At 44.2% G+C, this 16516-nt stretch overlaps 1 protein-coding gene across 1 annotated transcript; it reads left to right on the top strand.

The window, feature by feature from the left end:
* Positions 1 to 1181: 1181 nt before the first annotated feature.
* LOC137886978 (dysbindin-like) lies at positions 1182 to 11395 on the top strand. The gene is made up of 4 exons (XM_068729718.1): positions 1182 to 1536; positions 9475 to 9624; positions 9819 to 9968; positions 10066 to 11395. The coding sequence occupies exons 1-4, from the start codon at positions 1494 to 1496 to the stop codon at positions 10308 to 10310; spliced, it is 588 nt and encodes a 195-aa protein (XP_068585819.1). The 5' UTR covers positions 1182 to 1493; the 3' UTR covers positions 10311 to 11395.
* The last annotated feature ends 5121 nt before the right edge of the window (positions 11396 to 16516 follow it).

Here is a 16516-nt window from a genome sequence, read left to right on the forward strand (position 1 = left end):
TAAGTACAGCATCACAGAGCTGCTAGCACGGCCGTAGAAACGTAATCATGTTCAAGATCAAGAATTTATGTATGTACACTTTGTATGTATGTACAGTTTGTATGTATGTACAGTTTGTACGTAAGTACATATGTACAGTTTGTATGTATGTATGTACAGTTTGTATGTATGTACAGTTTGTTTGTATGTATGTACAGTTTGTATGTATGTACAGTTTGTACGTAAGTACGTATGTATGTATGTACAGTTTGTACATACATACATACGTACATACATACCTACATACATACATACGTACATACATACATAAATATGTATGTACAGTTTGTACATACATACATACATACATACATACATACATAAATACGTATGTATGTATGTATGTACAGTTTGTACATACATACATACATACGTACATACATACCTACATACATACATACATACATACATACATAAATACGTATGTATGTATGTATGTATGTATGTATATACATCTCTCAGGATGTGCAATAATAAATTCCTAGAATACTCTTTTCATAAGGCCGTAACTTAAACCGTATACCTAATTAGAAAATGATACTGTTAAAGAGAAAAATTTAATAAATAACAGAATTAACACAAAAACAAACAATGAACATAACATGAGATAATTTGATGTAACACATTCGTTACATAGATTTTATCACATGTAACAGAAAGCACAGTGAAAGAGCCAATCATGTACATTTCTGATTATTTTTTAAAATGAATATTAATATGCAGTGCCTCCTCTCAGTTAACTTCTAAAGCTTTCATCCTTTAAAGTGAATAAATAAATAAAATTATATAAAGCAAAGGGGAGGGGGGGGGGGGGGGGGGGTATTATGTAAAAAGTAAAAAACAGCGTCTACACTTCCTTCTCCCGTTGACCCCCTCATTATCACCAGTTGGTACAGGCCACAATGCCGTAGCCCACTATCACTCCCCCCCCGTCCCTAAGCTGCACAGTTCCCTACAACCCTACAGAGCCTGACAGAGAGAACAAGAGCGTGTGTGTGTGTGTGTGTGTGTGTGTGAGTGTGTGTTAGTGTGAGAGACACACACAGAGAGGCAGCCGAGATGAGTGTGAAGCAGTGAGAGGGGAAACCTAGAAAGAACAGCAAAGGCGATCAGAAAAGGGGGGGGGGGAGGGAGGCAGCGAACAAAAAACAAAAAAAAGGCAGTGAAGAAAGAGAGGAGAAGAGGGGAGGGAGGTAAAGTGTTATGTGAACATCCTATCTTTGGAAGTCCTGGTGCCAAAGTCAAAAGATGTAATGACTAGATGAACAGCCACTACACACACACACACACACACACACACACACACACACACACACACCAGCATCCTGTCCTGGAGCTTTGACAGGAGGGGACAAGAAACCAGAAAAAGAGCCACACACACACACACACACACACACACACAGTCAAAGGGCAAAAACCAGCTCTCTACAACCGGGTCCCACATCCACGGGACCATGTCGTCTACTGGGTCGACCAACCACAACAAGCGTCTGGCATGTGAGTAACCAACAGTGTGAAGAAGTTAACAGACTTGAAGTACTGCACAGTATAGAATAACGTCAAGTATAGTTTACTCTGCATCATTATTGTTATTTAATACTTTATGTATTGTTTTGTCATTCTGTGCCGGTATTTACTACATTCATTTATACCCTTAGGATATATACTTTTATATATATATTTAGTTTTTTGTGTGCGTATTTTATTATATAATTGTGCAAAGGATGGTATTAATGCCCTCCTACTGGTTGAGCTCAACAGAACGTATCTTATTATGCGTGCAGTTGCATTCAGCGTTAGTTGGACAGGATAACAGATCAACGGTGCTTTATGCTACGTTCAGTGTGTCTAGAGGAGCTGCATGGCTGTTACGTCACATTCTCTTACTGACGACTGGATCCAAGGATTCATCATATTCTAAAATAAAAGGATATTCTTTTAGTCTCACTTCTCGGTCCAACCTTGAACCAAACCTTGTTCGCTACTACTGTAAAAAAAAAAAAAAAAAAAAAATCTTAATTGTCTCGTCTGTTCTTAGCCAACTTAGCCCGACAGCCTTGATGGTGGCGTGACACTGCTGGTGCAGATGAGGTTTAATCACAGTGAAGAGATAACAAGCACTTCTTAAGAGTCTGACTAAGCTACAGGAAGAAGGTCTTTATATAGAAACGGGGAAGACCGGCTAACGGCTACCTGCTTGCCAGAGAAACATCTTTCTAATTGAATACATGACCTGACCAAGAGCAGTTTGTAAGTGTGAAGAGAATAATCTGCCTGCTGCTTTTTAATGAATAGGTTTCTGTGCGAGTGTGTGTTAACGTGTGCGGACTAGAGGCACTGAGCTCTGCGGAGACTCAAAGCCCTGTTGTGACTGACCTAAATCGGGAGCAGTGGGCATGGCTGCAGGTCATCTTTGCATTTAGCCCCCGAGTGAAGTGCCTTAATGGCTTTTGGGAATGGGAATGGACCTGGGAATACACAATCTGATCAGACGCTCGCAGAGTAGGCGGTCAGACGAGGTTCAGGATACAATCACAGCGCTGGGATCACAGGAGACTGAAGAGGGGAGTGAAGTAGTGATGGAGACTTGGTTTAAACGTGTTCATACGAAAGTAAAGCATTTACAGAATGATGATGATGACGACGGTGGGTGTTGTGGAACAGGTGGGTACCGTGGTATCATAAATGAGCTGTCTGGATTTACTTTCCACTACATGACTGTGTGTGTGTGTGTGTGTGTGAGTGAGAGGGGAGTGGGGGAAGCATGGCCGGGGGAGGTGGCTGTTGTGGTGCAGTGATCTCACTCATAAATGATTTATCCGCTTGATGGACTGCTGCGGCCACGAGGCCGACGGAGGAGAGCGATTGGCTCGGTAAATAATAGTAAATAATACCTAAAAATGATGCGGCTGTTATGCTGCTGAGAGCCGGTTGACACCATCATCGGCCCCAAGGGGGGGGGGGGGGTTAGGAGATGCAGGAGAGTGTAAGGGTGGAGCTTGAGATTGATGGGCTGTCAAATGCACTTCACCAGCTCTCTCTCTCTCTCTCTCTCTCTCTCTCTCTCTCTCTCTCTCTCTCTCTCTCTCTCTCTCACCCGGTCTCTCTGTTCTCTCAAGAACAGAAAGATGATCATGGGATTTCTTTCCGCTTTGCCACAAGGGGACTGAATGCTTCACCATGTGACTCCTTGGTTCAATGGGAACATTTGTTCCCTGCTTTCCTTTTGCAGTTCCCAGGACTCCTGATGTACGACTGCAGCAATTAGAATGACACAGAGCTAATGGGCTAATGACGCACGGTTAATGTTTTCATTGCAGAAAAGATGCCGATAAGGTCGACAGAAAAAAAAAAAGACAGCAGAGAGAGAGAGAGAGAGAGAGAGAGAGAGAGAGAGAGAGAGAGAGAGAGAGAGAGAGAGAGAGAGAGAGAGAGAGAGAGGCCGGTGTGTTATAAAAGGAATGTAAGCAGAGCTCTGGAAGTCACTGAAGGATCAGACCGTGGAAGAATAATCGGAAGGATTGAAAAAAATCATGTGCTTCAGCTCAGCTGTCACCTCTGGCCCTGGATCAACCCCTCCCTCCCCTCCCCTCCTCCCAACACCACCTCCACCACCACCTCTACATCTTGTGTTAGAGTCCTAAATATAAGTGCTAATGATCTGAAAGGCAGCAATGCAAGAGTGAACATGTATAAAGGAGGAAGAATTAGAACGGCTGTGGAAACGAGGACCACAAAGAGGATAAAGAAGCCCAAAAACATTCCGTCTATTCAGAGCCGTTTGCATTGACACACACACACACACACACACAACGACACACACACACAACAAATGCACAAAATGCATGGCCTCACTGCACCCTTGTTTGTGTCAGTATGAGACTTAGCTGAGGCAAGCAGACCCAGTAATGCTCTTTCCCTCAAATCACTGACACCACAGCTACTTTATACCGGGAATAACGCACAGCAAGCTCAGGTTGCATAACGCCCCGTTCTCCTTTCTTTGACGAACTCCTCTTTCCCTTTTTCCCTCTTTCCTACAAACTCAGCCAACGCAGACATGCAAGACATGTACGCATAATTACGCAGTTCACACATTCCTGCAGTTTAGTGTAGTCGGGTGTGCGGTTGAAGGATTGCACCAGCATTATGTAACTGTAAGCTCTAGGTAATTATGGTTCAGTGTGGGCTGAGATGGAGCAGGGATTGCTGGGTAGGGGGGCATGGGGTCCTGTGACAGATCAAATGTGTTTCAGAAGGCCGCTCTTAAAATACTGTAAATCTTAAATCAGTGTCATGAAAGATTTGTCTTTCTGTCTCAGTCTGTTAGTGACGTGAGATAAACAAACAGGAGCCTCTAAGGTGAAAGGTCACATTGCATTTAAAACAGGTCAACACGTCTTTTCAGCTTCCTCTGCTCCTCCAACGGCACCGGAGAAATGAGTCTGAGAAATTGTAGCCTTTAAAATCAAAAACACAAGCTATCTGCTCAAACCAAGGCCTCTGACTCAGGCCTCTGACTCGAGGACAGAATATCTCTGCAACCACAAGGTCTATTCGAATAATTCTGGTATTATAATAAAGGTAACACTTGTGAGATTTCTGCACAGGTGTAAGCATCCGTATATCTTTCAAAGGGTAATATGTAAACGAAGGTTAAATATTTCATTTCTGCCTAACAAAACTGTACGCTTTTAGAGTGACATCTGAACATTACCTGTGCACAGACTGATGCTTATAAAGTGAAGCAGAGTAGCGTTTGAGAGGGTTTTAGTTGAGGCATGTTAAGGCGGAATCTTCAAATTGGCCATTTGAGTGTATTTTAAATTGTGTCAGGTAACTCTAAAACACATTTAATGTCATTTATTTATCTCACTAAAGGTGTTTGTATTCGTATTGGTATGTCATTTAATTTAAACACAACTGTTTTGGGCTTTGTTGAAGCTGTGTATTGAAGCTCAATGCCCTTAGGATGAGTGCAGTACCGCGATTCATTCACCAGATGGAGGCATAGAACGTGAGGATAGGCTGTTGGATGCTGGAGGAGGGCAGAGTACTCCTCCACCCAAATGAATGAAGACGGGGAACCGCAATATTAAGACATAACATGACACAAGATTATGGCTGTATAAAGAGAAGTTTAGCTTTTCTCTTCTTTGGCTGCCGCTAGTTCAGTGAATTTGGACCTGTACTGTTGGAATGTGAAGTCTCAGCTTTCATAATGACATACTGTCTGTGCAGAGGTAACAAACACGCTAGCACCACTAGATGCACATGCATCATTAGCGTACGACAGTTTTTGGCTCCAAACATTAGCATACCTGGCTGTCTACCAACAGTTGTAACATACTATAACAAGAGCCAACCACGGACACAATGAGACAGAAGAGACACCCTCAAATATGTCAGTCATCCACGCTTCAACTGAAGTGAATGGGAGGTTGGTGCTTATGTTAAAATGATGATAGTAAAACTTCAATCCAATTGTTGTTATAAGGTGCAGGTCCAGCACAGAAGCTTTAAGTCCTCAGACTACTATAATGCTGAGTATTATAACATATATTGCGATTTATTACCTTTTTTCAACTGCAAATTATGTTTTATCTAATTAAGATACAGTTTTCAGTCTGTTCGTCTCACTTCAATCATTTTTATTGCAGCAAAATGGGATTGTCAAGCAGACAGACTGACCAACACTTGTTGCACACGGCACTCATACTGAAATATTATTTTAGTTTGTTATGTTCTCAATTTAGTGTCTATCTGGTGAATCAGCAGATTTGAAGCCCCGGTGCCTCTCCTCTCTTTTGCATCTTCTTCTTCCTCTTTCAATGAGCTCCGTCTCTCCATATTCCGAGGTCAACGCTTCCCTAACGAAGCAGCGGCTCTCGCTCCTTGACCCACCTACAGTTCACCCTGCACATGTATTTTCTTGTCTAGATAAGGATGAAGCAGCACTTTAGAAAGAATGTGTGGCTTCGTCTAACGTCACTCATTTAACTCTTGCACAAACTTGTCTCGTCTTCACCTTCAGAGATTTATTATGCAAAATATACTCATCATCTCACGATCGGTTTCTCTTTTGGAACGCCTTTTAGAGACTTAAACCTATTGAGAGGGAAAATACTTTAGTCGATGAGCCAAACGAACGGTGGTTAACAGTCTCACAGAGCGTGGTAGTAAGGACACCTCAAAGGGAAATGGTTCTATGCGCATGTCCAATCAGTGCAGATGGTAACTGTGGTCCACTGAAGACATAAATTCCTAATATTGACAGGTAAAGCTCATCTCTCCTGCTGCTGAGCTGTGCCTACGTCTACCAGGATGCATTGCCTGCGAGCTTTGATTTTGTCACATCAGATAAGTCTTTTCCACAATTCAGGTTTTGGGGCGAAAAGAAATCCGATGTTAAAAATAAGTGCATGCATAATACACGCTGTTATAAGAAGGTCACCAGCGCGTCTGTGGAGGAAAACTGTCACGCGTGGCAATGCACACACGGCCGTCGTCGTCAGCGACGGCGTCCAACAAAAACTGCCAACGCTGACTTTGCATTTACAGCAGAATGATTCTGTCTCTGTTGGCATCGGTGGGCAATTTGAGCAAAAGGCTCCACCAGTGAGCGTTTGCTCTCGGCAGCTCGGATTCTGGGGGGTCCCCGAATATCCAAGTCAGCCCAAAAATACTGTATAATCCACACAAAACCCTAGTCCATGACATCCTCTGCACTCATATTTTGTGATGCTATTGCGAGAACAAGAAGAGGGTTTTGAGCGGCAGTTCGCCCCACAGCCACTAAAGCTTCAGTAGCTCTCAATCTGTTTCAGTAGTTTTTTTTTCCACTCGGTTAGAGATGAGATTAAGAATCAGCAAATTTTCCCTTTCAACCCATTTGCATGGAGCCCTCCTACACGTCTTGCGCAGCAGGGTGGCAGAAAACTCAGAGGTTATCTGGATGAGTCAGCTTTTGACATACATGTTTTTCCCCCCCCCCCACGCTGGGGCAGACAGATGGAGACGTGCCGCTGAGCTTTGTGCGTGGGCTGGACATGTCCACTTGAGTAGCAACATTTTATTTTGAGAGCGAGAGAGTGAGAGAGAGAGACAGAGAGAGAGACAGAGAGAGAGAGAGAGAGAGAGAGACAGAGAGAGAGAGAGAGAGAGAGAGAGAGAGAACCCCATCAGGCCAGCAGGCAGAGCTGAAGTTTACGTAAGCTGTGTCATCATCAGAAGCCTCGCCGTTGCCGTAGCAGCCTGTAGTAACTGGTTCGTTTGTCTCGAGCGGCCCACTGCTCCCGAATAACAACTGCTGAACGATCGGAGGTTCTGGCGAGAGGTTCTGGCAGGTTGGCGCGTTGAGGCCGAGGGTCTCCCCAAAGAGTGCGTCTCTTTAAAGGTGATGACGTGGCTTCATCTGCAAATGCCAAATACTATGCAAGGAAATCAGTCACGCTGTTCATTCGGCTGCGTGGACTGATGGGACCGAGGACTTATGCAGTGGGGTGTCAGTACAGTACTCTACTTTTTGTCTAGTCCTGCAACAATAAGTCAACTGACTTTTTTTTACGTGATGATCTGGTGCTTTTCTTCGTCTTAAAATTATTGTAAACTATTTATTTTTTCCTTATTTGGGCTGCTGGTCAATCAAAAATGACATTGCATTGGAAATTTAGATAGACAGATTTCATTGTTTTCCAGGATCCCATCATGACATCATCAAATGTCTTTTTTTTGTGCGGCCAACGGTCCAAAACAATCACCGTCTTCATGGTCAAACCTTTGAGAATTTGGAGCAAAAATCTGCCAGAAAATCGTTTTTAACTGAAGCTGGATTGGTCGCTTGTCTCCAGCTGGAATTTTAAATATTAAATAAATAAAAAAATTCCCAATGTAGCTCAGAGTTAAGTGATCTGATGCCATGAATACCAGAACCCGAAGCAATAAGATAAACGTCACAGTCATGTTCTGATCAATCAAATTACACATTATTATTTACATGCTGGTTTATATTTAAAAACAGTGGAAGCTTTCTGTCATTGACTGCGTTAACAGTTACTTCACCAGCTGAAATATCAGCCAGGGTGACAGTGGACACACACACACACACACACACACACACACACACACACACACACACACACACACACACACACCCCTCCAGGGCTGGGGAAGAGTGACAGATGGACTGGGCCTCCAGAGATGGAGCTGTCTGAAGGGGGAGGCCGGGTCACACAGACCGCGGGTGAATGAAGAGAAGCGGATACAGCGTTTGAGGCGAGCTTCTAGTCGGAAGTTGCAAAGAAGCGCATATAAAATGCTGATTAAATATATCTGAGGCGATCTTCCTCATCCATGGGCCCCACAGAGGAAGCACTCTAGTTTCCTTTAACCCGTCCTGAGTCCTTGACCCGGCCTCGTTCTCATTCACATGAACGGAGGAGTGAAAATAACTCTGGACTCTAACAGAGCAGTTTACAACTTTAGGGAGCTAATGGTTAAATAATGGCTCGTGTGTGTTTGTTGTTGACATACCTGCGTTACAGACATTTTATTCCCAGTATAAGTCTTCAGGAAAATGTCTTTTTGGGGCCCCATGGCATCACGTGACGGACCCGGATATCGTAATGCTATCATTTGGCCTCGTTGCAAAAAAACAAGAAGAGAAGCATCACTCAAGCGGTCTGCAGATGAAGCGATGTGAACGTTGTTGCTGTGCATGCTGCATCCGTCTGCTGGCGTCATGTAAACAAGTTAATCACGGAAGCTTGATGCACACACCGGGTGACAAAATGAGCATAAACTAAATGCATGCATAAGCAAAAGCATGAATACATAAGCGCACACTCGTACAGTTTATGTGCTCATACGTACACTGCACACACACACACACACACACACACACACTGAACCACTGGTGACATGAATCAAAGTGTCAGCTCTTGGAGCCCAGTGGGAGAAGGCACAGTGTGTGCCGAGAGGAGGATGCAGCACAGTTACACAACCGCAGCTGGTCGTCACGGCAGAGGTCGATGCTGGAGGTAGACCTGAGGACAGACGCGCTCTTGTCTTTCATCACATGTCCGTTTTGTCACGCATAGAAATAACAAAAACATCCCAGTAATGTCAAAGATGAAGCATTTCAAGCCCCCCACAATATTTGCATAATATATTATGTTTTCTCTTGCTAACATTATACATTAACACATCTTACAGCCATATTTAGCGTCACAAAAATGCTGAAGTTCATGGTTGACGTTAATCCCTTCAGCCTCTAATCTGAAACGTGACAGTTCCTCAATATGGAGTAAAGGTCAAAGTCTGCAGATTTGCTTTAAACGTTCTGTGTAAAAATGGAAGCGAACAAACAGAAACTCTGAGTTTAGTTCTTTTTCGGTGAAGAATGTTGTTGTTTTTTTTCTCGTTCGGGTGACTCAGCGGAGACGGACAACTCCCAGCGGGCGTTGGACAATGACTCTGCGCAGCAGCTGAAGCTGAGGGAGAGACAGCGCTTCTTTGAGGAGGTCTTCCAGCATGACGTCGACAACTACCTGCCCTCTGCTCACCTGCAGGTCGACTGCAGGAAGCGTGAGTGACTGTCCAGTGATGGGGACGCATTTTAAATCTGCTCTGCAAAGTATTCATAGGTTTAAAAAGGTTTTAAAGTGTCACTGTTTATGAACACGGTTTAAAAAGACCTGAACATTTACAAAGCTGTGGTTCAGGGGACTCTGGTGATATGTGGCGCTTTTGACACAGTGTGTGTATTCATGTACACGCAGCCCCCATGGGGAGCATCTCTTCTATGGAGGTGAACGTGGACGTCCTGGAGCAGATGGACCTGATGGACATCTCTGACCAGGAGGCCCTGGACGTGTTCCTCAACTCGGGCTCAGGAGCAGACGAGGGAGCGCTGGCGTCTCCGCTCCCAGGTGCGCTGAAGGCCTCCGAGCCTTTAATCGACTCCTCCACTAAACATTAGTTTAATAAGTAACTCCGGTTTTAAAAAGGCTTTGTGTGACATTTCAGGTGAGGACGAAGAAGAAGAAGAAGATGAGGAGGATGAAGATGCGGAGGTGGTGTACAGGGAGCGGGCGCCTTTGAAACGGCAAGACGAAGTCCCCCGCGGCTCAAAGCCCCGCATGTCCTCCACGTCATCCGGTTCCAGCGATACCAGCGGGGGGGGGGGTCGACACGCCTGTGATCCAGTCGGACGACGAGGAGGTCCACGCCGACACTCTGCTGCTGACCTCCGTCCCCCACGCCAGGGATGAAGAAACGGAGGAGGAAGACGAGGAGGAACGCTGCCTGGCGACCAAAGACTGAATTTGTCCTCTCTTGATGTGTGACACCGCGGGTGAAAGCCTAGCATGGTTGTCCTGGCTGTGAGTCACTCCTCCCTTCTGGATGTTTCTCTTGGTTGGAATTTAAAACCTTTTGTTTTGTTGAAACTCCCGGTGTCGTTAAGCTCAATAAAATGCAAATAAGATGAGTCATCACGCTCCCATGCACTAACGTGTTTCAGCTGAGAGGGGGAAGAAAAAAAAAAAAAAAAAATGTTACTCTCAATGCCAGAGGGAAGTTTCTTATCTTTGAAGCAAGCCTGTCAAACAGCCATGTGAAACAGCAGCATCTGAGACACAAGGAGTGACGTCCCGTTCAGGGAGAATCCACTGAACAAAAGGAAATCTGTAAAAAAGCAATCAGAGCGTTTTAACCTTTACTGACACCTGAACTCTGAGACCCTTTGGATCTCTCTCTTGTTTCATTGGGCCTTTAGATGACAGTACCCGGCATTCCTCTGGTGGGAGTTACCCGAAAAATCACAATGAGAAATAAATTCATTAGCGCTTCAGACTGACAGCCGTTTGGCTTAAAGAGTGATCGGACTGGAACGCACCGACTTCAAAGGAGCACACACTCGGTTTAATCATACAAATCTCCTTTTTGTATTTCAGCAGATCAACATGAGGCAGGAATTCACGCACAGTGAGCAAAACCCAAATGTATGTGAATCGATTGCCATGTGCATGTGCAAACTAGTTTACAGTATCACGGATGGAACTGTGTTTGTGAATGCATGCCACCTCGTTCTCGTTAGTGATTAATCATTATCAATCATGTATCCACAGAGCGTTACTGTACTAAATACCCAGTCACTCCTCTCCCCCGTGTGAGGTGTGATTTTGTAAGTTGGATTTGTTTTGACCAAACAGAACAACAGGCACGGCCCCCCCGGTCGAGCCCACGGCGTTGTTCAAAAGGACCTTTTTTTTAACAGCGTTACATGATGTGAGTATCTCTCCCCCACTTGAACTGAACACCTGTCAACTCAATAAAAACCGTTTAAAGACTTTAAGTACTGCGTGCTGCTGTTTCTCCACCTCAGGAATAGATTGAGACAAACGCATGTCGGCGGCAATCCAAACAACGCTTGAGATGCTTGTGTCCTTAAAGAGGGTTGCCCAACATTTTTCGTTGCTTCACTCATTCCTCGTGTTCATGCTGGATGTTGGGAGGGGGATTTTACAAAGCCAATGTGGAAGTGCCTTAAAGCTGCATTCTCTCAGGGGGCGACTCCTCTGGTTGTGTAGAAGTCTAGTCTAAAATGACTCTACTTCTCTCTTGATTTATTCCCTCAGTAAACATTGTAAACATGAGTTTATGGTCTCAATCTCTAGTTTCAAGTCTTCTTCAATACAGCATGATGTTCATTTAGTACATTATGGTCCATTTAGAGTATGGTAGACCTATAAGGTAGACCTTATGTATAAGTAGAGCCTTATAACGATACGTCGTCTCTACTGCGCTTTTATTTCTCTCCGTGGTCCAAACATGGTCACTGCCGTTTGCTGGTTCCAAGATCCGATCCAAGATGTCGATTGGCCAGAAGACAAAATCTGAGGCTTCAAAATAGCAGTTCACAAACCAGCGTCACATTGATTAAGGCCACTTCTTATATTTGGTCTGTGTGCGGTGGCGAATGCTCCCCAGAGAATGAAGCGTAGGGTTGTGAACGCCGCCGTCAGGTTGGCTCCTCCCCCAAACCAATTCCCGAATCAGTGCCAGCTTATAAAAGGCACCTGTTGGCATCTTCTCGTTCCTTTTTGGCCCCTGTCCTGTCCCTGTGGTGGCTCCTGGTGGCTCACGTGTTACAGTGGGTTGACTTACTTCATTGTCCTGCCGTCTGAGTGACTACATTGGAGACAAGTGATTGATTTGTAGCAGATGTTTGTTATGACGGATGATGATGATGCATTAATGAGTTAGACAGAAATTCTTTGGCGCTCAAAGTCGACGGGAGATTTGGGATCGAGTGGCGATTGCCCTGAGCGGCGACACTATACATATCCCCGAGGAGTCCAGACACTGGTGGCGGTGGTGGCTGAAGGTTCTGCTGGAGTTGGCTGGAGATGCTGATGGAGTGCTGAATCTGTGAAGACGGAAGGTGCTGAGGAGGAGGAGGGTCGCACGAAAGGGATCCAGCCCATTTAAAAAGAGACAGCAGTGAAGCTGATAGGCTAACGATGAGGGAGTGACGCTGCGCTATTGGCTGGGTGCCTCTGTTTTGCCTCTTTTTTGCCAGTTTTGCCCCTTTTTTGCCCCTATTTTACCTATGTTCTGCCCCTATTTTAGCTGTTTTGCCCCTATTTTGTCTGGTTTGCCTCTGTTTTGCCCCTATTTTGCCCCTATTTTGCCCCTATTTTCCCTCTGTTTTGCCCCTATTTTGCCCCTATTTTGCCTCTGTTTTGCCCCTATTTTGCCCCTATTTTGCCTCTGTTTTGCCCCTGTTTTGCCCCTATTTTCCCTCTGTTTTGCCCCTATTTTGCCTCTGTTTTGCCTGTTTTGATTCATTTACATTGTTTAACCAGCTGTGTTTGTTTCTGGATTTGTCTTGATTCTCTTTGTTTCTTTAGGTGAAGTAGACGGCCATTGTTGGGAGGCTAAGCACCCCTGGTGAGGTCCCTTCACCTCATGCATGTGTGACCACTGGGGTAAGCGTGTGGACTGCACCACTTCTGTTGTGAGGGTTGCTGTGTCTCTCTAATTTCAGTAATGAATCTGTGAGCCTTAACAATTATAAAAAAACCAATATCTTAAGGTTGGTAAGCGTATATTTCCTGGGGTGTATTTTCTCCAGGTGGCGTTGTTGGTTCCCTCATTTCCCCCTTAAGATCACTTTAGGAAGGGATCTCTTCAGGGCCAGTATGGACCGGAATGTTCATATGGGAGCTTAACTATAGGTTTAAGACGGAGAATTTGATGACTCATATCAGCAGCTGTTCATAACTGCTCAACGTTCGTCTGTATCATAGTGTGCAAGGGACAAAAGACTTTCCTCACAGGAACACTTTTAATGTTTAATGTCCCTAGGATATAAGGCACTGACTCACCTCTCTCTGCATTGAGCTTTCTCGCTCTTCTAGTTTCACAAGTTTGCATTTTCTTTAGATACATAAATGGTAATGTAATCTGTTGTATTTGCCATATATCATGACACAGAGCGTCTCTCTCTCTCTCTCGCACATATTCTGTTCATCAGAGACTAACAATTCATCAACTGGGTATTCGGACGAATTCCATCTCAATAGGCACGTAAACTCATACATCATCCGTATAGGTGCGGATGTGAGCGCCTGTCTCTACGTGTCCTGGGATAGTCTGGCAACCTGTCCAGGGAGTACCCTGCCTTCGCCCAATGCCTACTCACACGTCCAACCTTTCACGCCACTATTGTCATGAATGAAAAATGAGTCCAATGAGCTCCTAAACCCAGAGTCAACAGTAGTTAAGTCCTCCGTTTCAGATCTACAACTTTGCCACCTCTCCATATAAGCATGGACCCAGAAACTCCCTCCCTCCATCACTGAGGTCACCCGAGCTGAGACTGAGAACATTCTGCTTCATGAAGCAACCCAACGAGCTTAAGCACTGGGAAATAATGCTGCAGCAGGCGCCACACATGCTTGTAAATGTGTGTTTTGGCAGCAGAATCCGCTGTGGATTTTGGTGACTATATTCACAAATGTCATTTACCAGAAACTGATGGCACATTCAAACTGGTTTCCTTCAGTCGTGCAGTGAACTGTTAGAGGCCGTAGTAAACCGTTGGCTGCTCGATGCGTGACAAAACAAGGGAAGCCTAAGGTAACCTCAGGCTAAATCCGTTAAAAAAATCAGGAATACGGTTTTATTAGATTGTCACATTGCCAGGCAACCGACAAGCAGAGCAGGTTTGAGTAAATGTCTATCCGTTCAATTCAGATTTGAATATATCATATGTTGTTGTTTTTAAGACCACGATAGTCGTTTATGCAAACATAAAGCGCCTTAGATCAATGTGATGAGAGATTTTAAGTACCCTTTCTACAGATGCTGTTCTTCTGAAAGCCCGTTTGTAATCAGACGTACATTTACACTCGAATAACGTTGTTTTTTTAAAAATACATTCAGAGCTTAACCTTAAAGGCCGCGGGCGAATGTGGGCCCTGCTGCCTCAGTGAAACCTGTTGATGACGACTCGTCTCCTTGTAAACATAATTGTGGGGATTCTGTAAAAGGCCGTTTGAGACGCCCTTCTAGGTTCTTCAGCGCCACTAACACTCCCACAGAGCATGGAGAAAAGTGCATTTTATTCTGGTTTTAATGGTGTAACATAATATCTTGTGATGGTTAAACGTTCTTCTTGCATCCCTTGTAGCCCAGCCTACATCTTAATGTTAATCTTGGGTCGGTGGTCTTTATCTTTTTTAAACGTTAAGGGTATCAGAGCTTTGTTGGATGTTTTCGGTAGCAGTAATGATTCTTTGTGCGCCGCTGTCAGGATGGGAGCTAATTTATGGACACACTTCTTATAATATTCTGAAGGAAAACCATCTAACACAGGCGATTTCCCCAGTTTTCCTTAAAGAGATAGAGTTTTGAACTCCGACACAGTTTTACGGGGCTGTCTAAATATTTGTTGATATTTCTGGTTGGTTCATTTTTGAGCAAAAAGTCTCATAATTACCCACCTCTGGATCAGTCTAAGGAGTAGTTTTGTCTAGAGCCATCCCATCCAAAACTTGATTTAAAATCTCCAGCTGTGTGCCCATCAACTATGCTCCCCACGCATTTATTTATTCTATGAAAAAAGCCTGGATCTTTGATATTTGGCGCATAGATATTACATTGATTCACTTTTATTCCGTCAATTTTAGCTTCCAAACATATCGTTCTTCCTTCCTCGTCCCTGTCTTCTCTTAGCATTTGGAAATTCAGCCTTTTGGGAACCAAAACTATAATCTCTGAATCGATCAAGTGAGTCTCTCGTACAAAAGACACGTGTCGGCTTGTTGGGATTTCAGGTCGACTTTTTTCCTTTTTATGGTATTTTGTAGCTCGTTTTACATTCCAGGACACTATCCTCAGACAACCAGAGAAACAGATGTTTAGTACTCTCCATATTGAGATGATAGCTGGCACAAGAGAGTGGGAAAAAAAAAAAAAGGTGCCACCTATAGCTGCATATCAAAACCCAAGAAACACACAATACTTATTCCCATCCCATCCACCGCCATAAGAGGACCCTGAGGGACCCTGAAGAGGTCACCATCAGGAATCCCCCCCCCCCCCCCCCCCCCCCCCCCCCTCCTTTCCTCTGAGCAGAACTCGTTGACAGTACTTCACCAACAATATCTGACTTATTACAAAATACACCGGCTATTCCCTGACTTTAAGCCCAGAGCGTTGACGTCCTCATACAAAGTCGTTTTTTGTAGGCCTACTTGTACCTTTATCTAAAAATTGATAATTTTGCTTTTACTTAAGTTGCCTATACGATATTTCACAAGTATAGTACTTAATTAAGGAGATAATTCAGCAGCTGCAGTGAAGAAGCTGCAGGCCGCAAAGAGGGCAGAGCTCCGTGTTCAGAGAGGTGAGAGGTCACGAGCCGGAGCAGCTTCAAGGACGCTTAAGTTAAGGGTCACATCTGGGGTTTTGGTAATAAACAGCATTATTGTACACTTGACACTTGACAAGTGACACACCCAAGATGTTCTGGATCCGCCATGCTGGGTCTGGAAAGATGTTAGCTATAGCAACCTCTCCTTTGCGGTAATGTGTGTGTTTGTCGACGTGTTTTAAATAAAGTTTTCAGGCGCGGTTGTGTCCGTAGCTCGTTTTTATTCATGGTCAATCATATTTGTCTTTTTCTCTCTGCTGGTTGATTCTCGTGAGGAGACATTTGCACAGATAAACAGAGAATGAATATGTAGCATAAATAATAAGAGTTAAATAAAACTAAAACACGAGAACACACAGACAAGACTACAAGCTAAATATAGAGTGGCATTTTATAGTATGATATAATAAACAATCTTAGTATAATAAAACATACTACAATACACAACAAACCATCATTCCTACAGAGAATAATGTGACATGTTCATTCCTTTGCGTGACAAGTGACGTATGACAGCAGACGTGTCTGGATCCG

The sequence above is a fragment of the Cebidichthys violaceus genome, unplaced genomic scaffold (genome assembly GCF_023349555.1).
Source record: "Cebidichthys violaceus isolate CVI_PGR_0920_01 unplaced genomic scaffold, fCebVio1.0.p SCAF_47, whole genome shotgun sequence".
NCBI lineage: Eukaryota > Metazoa > Chordata > Actinopteri > Perciformes > Stichaeidae > Cebidichthys > Cebidichthys violaceus.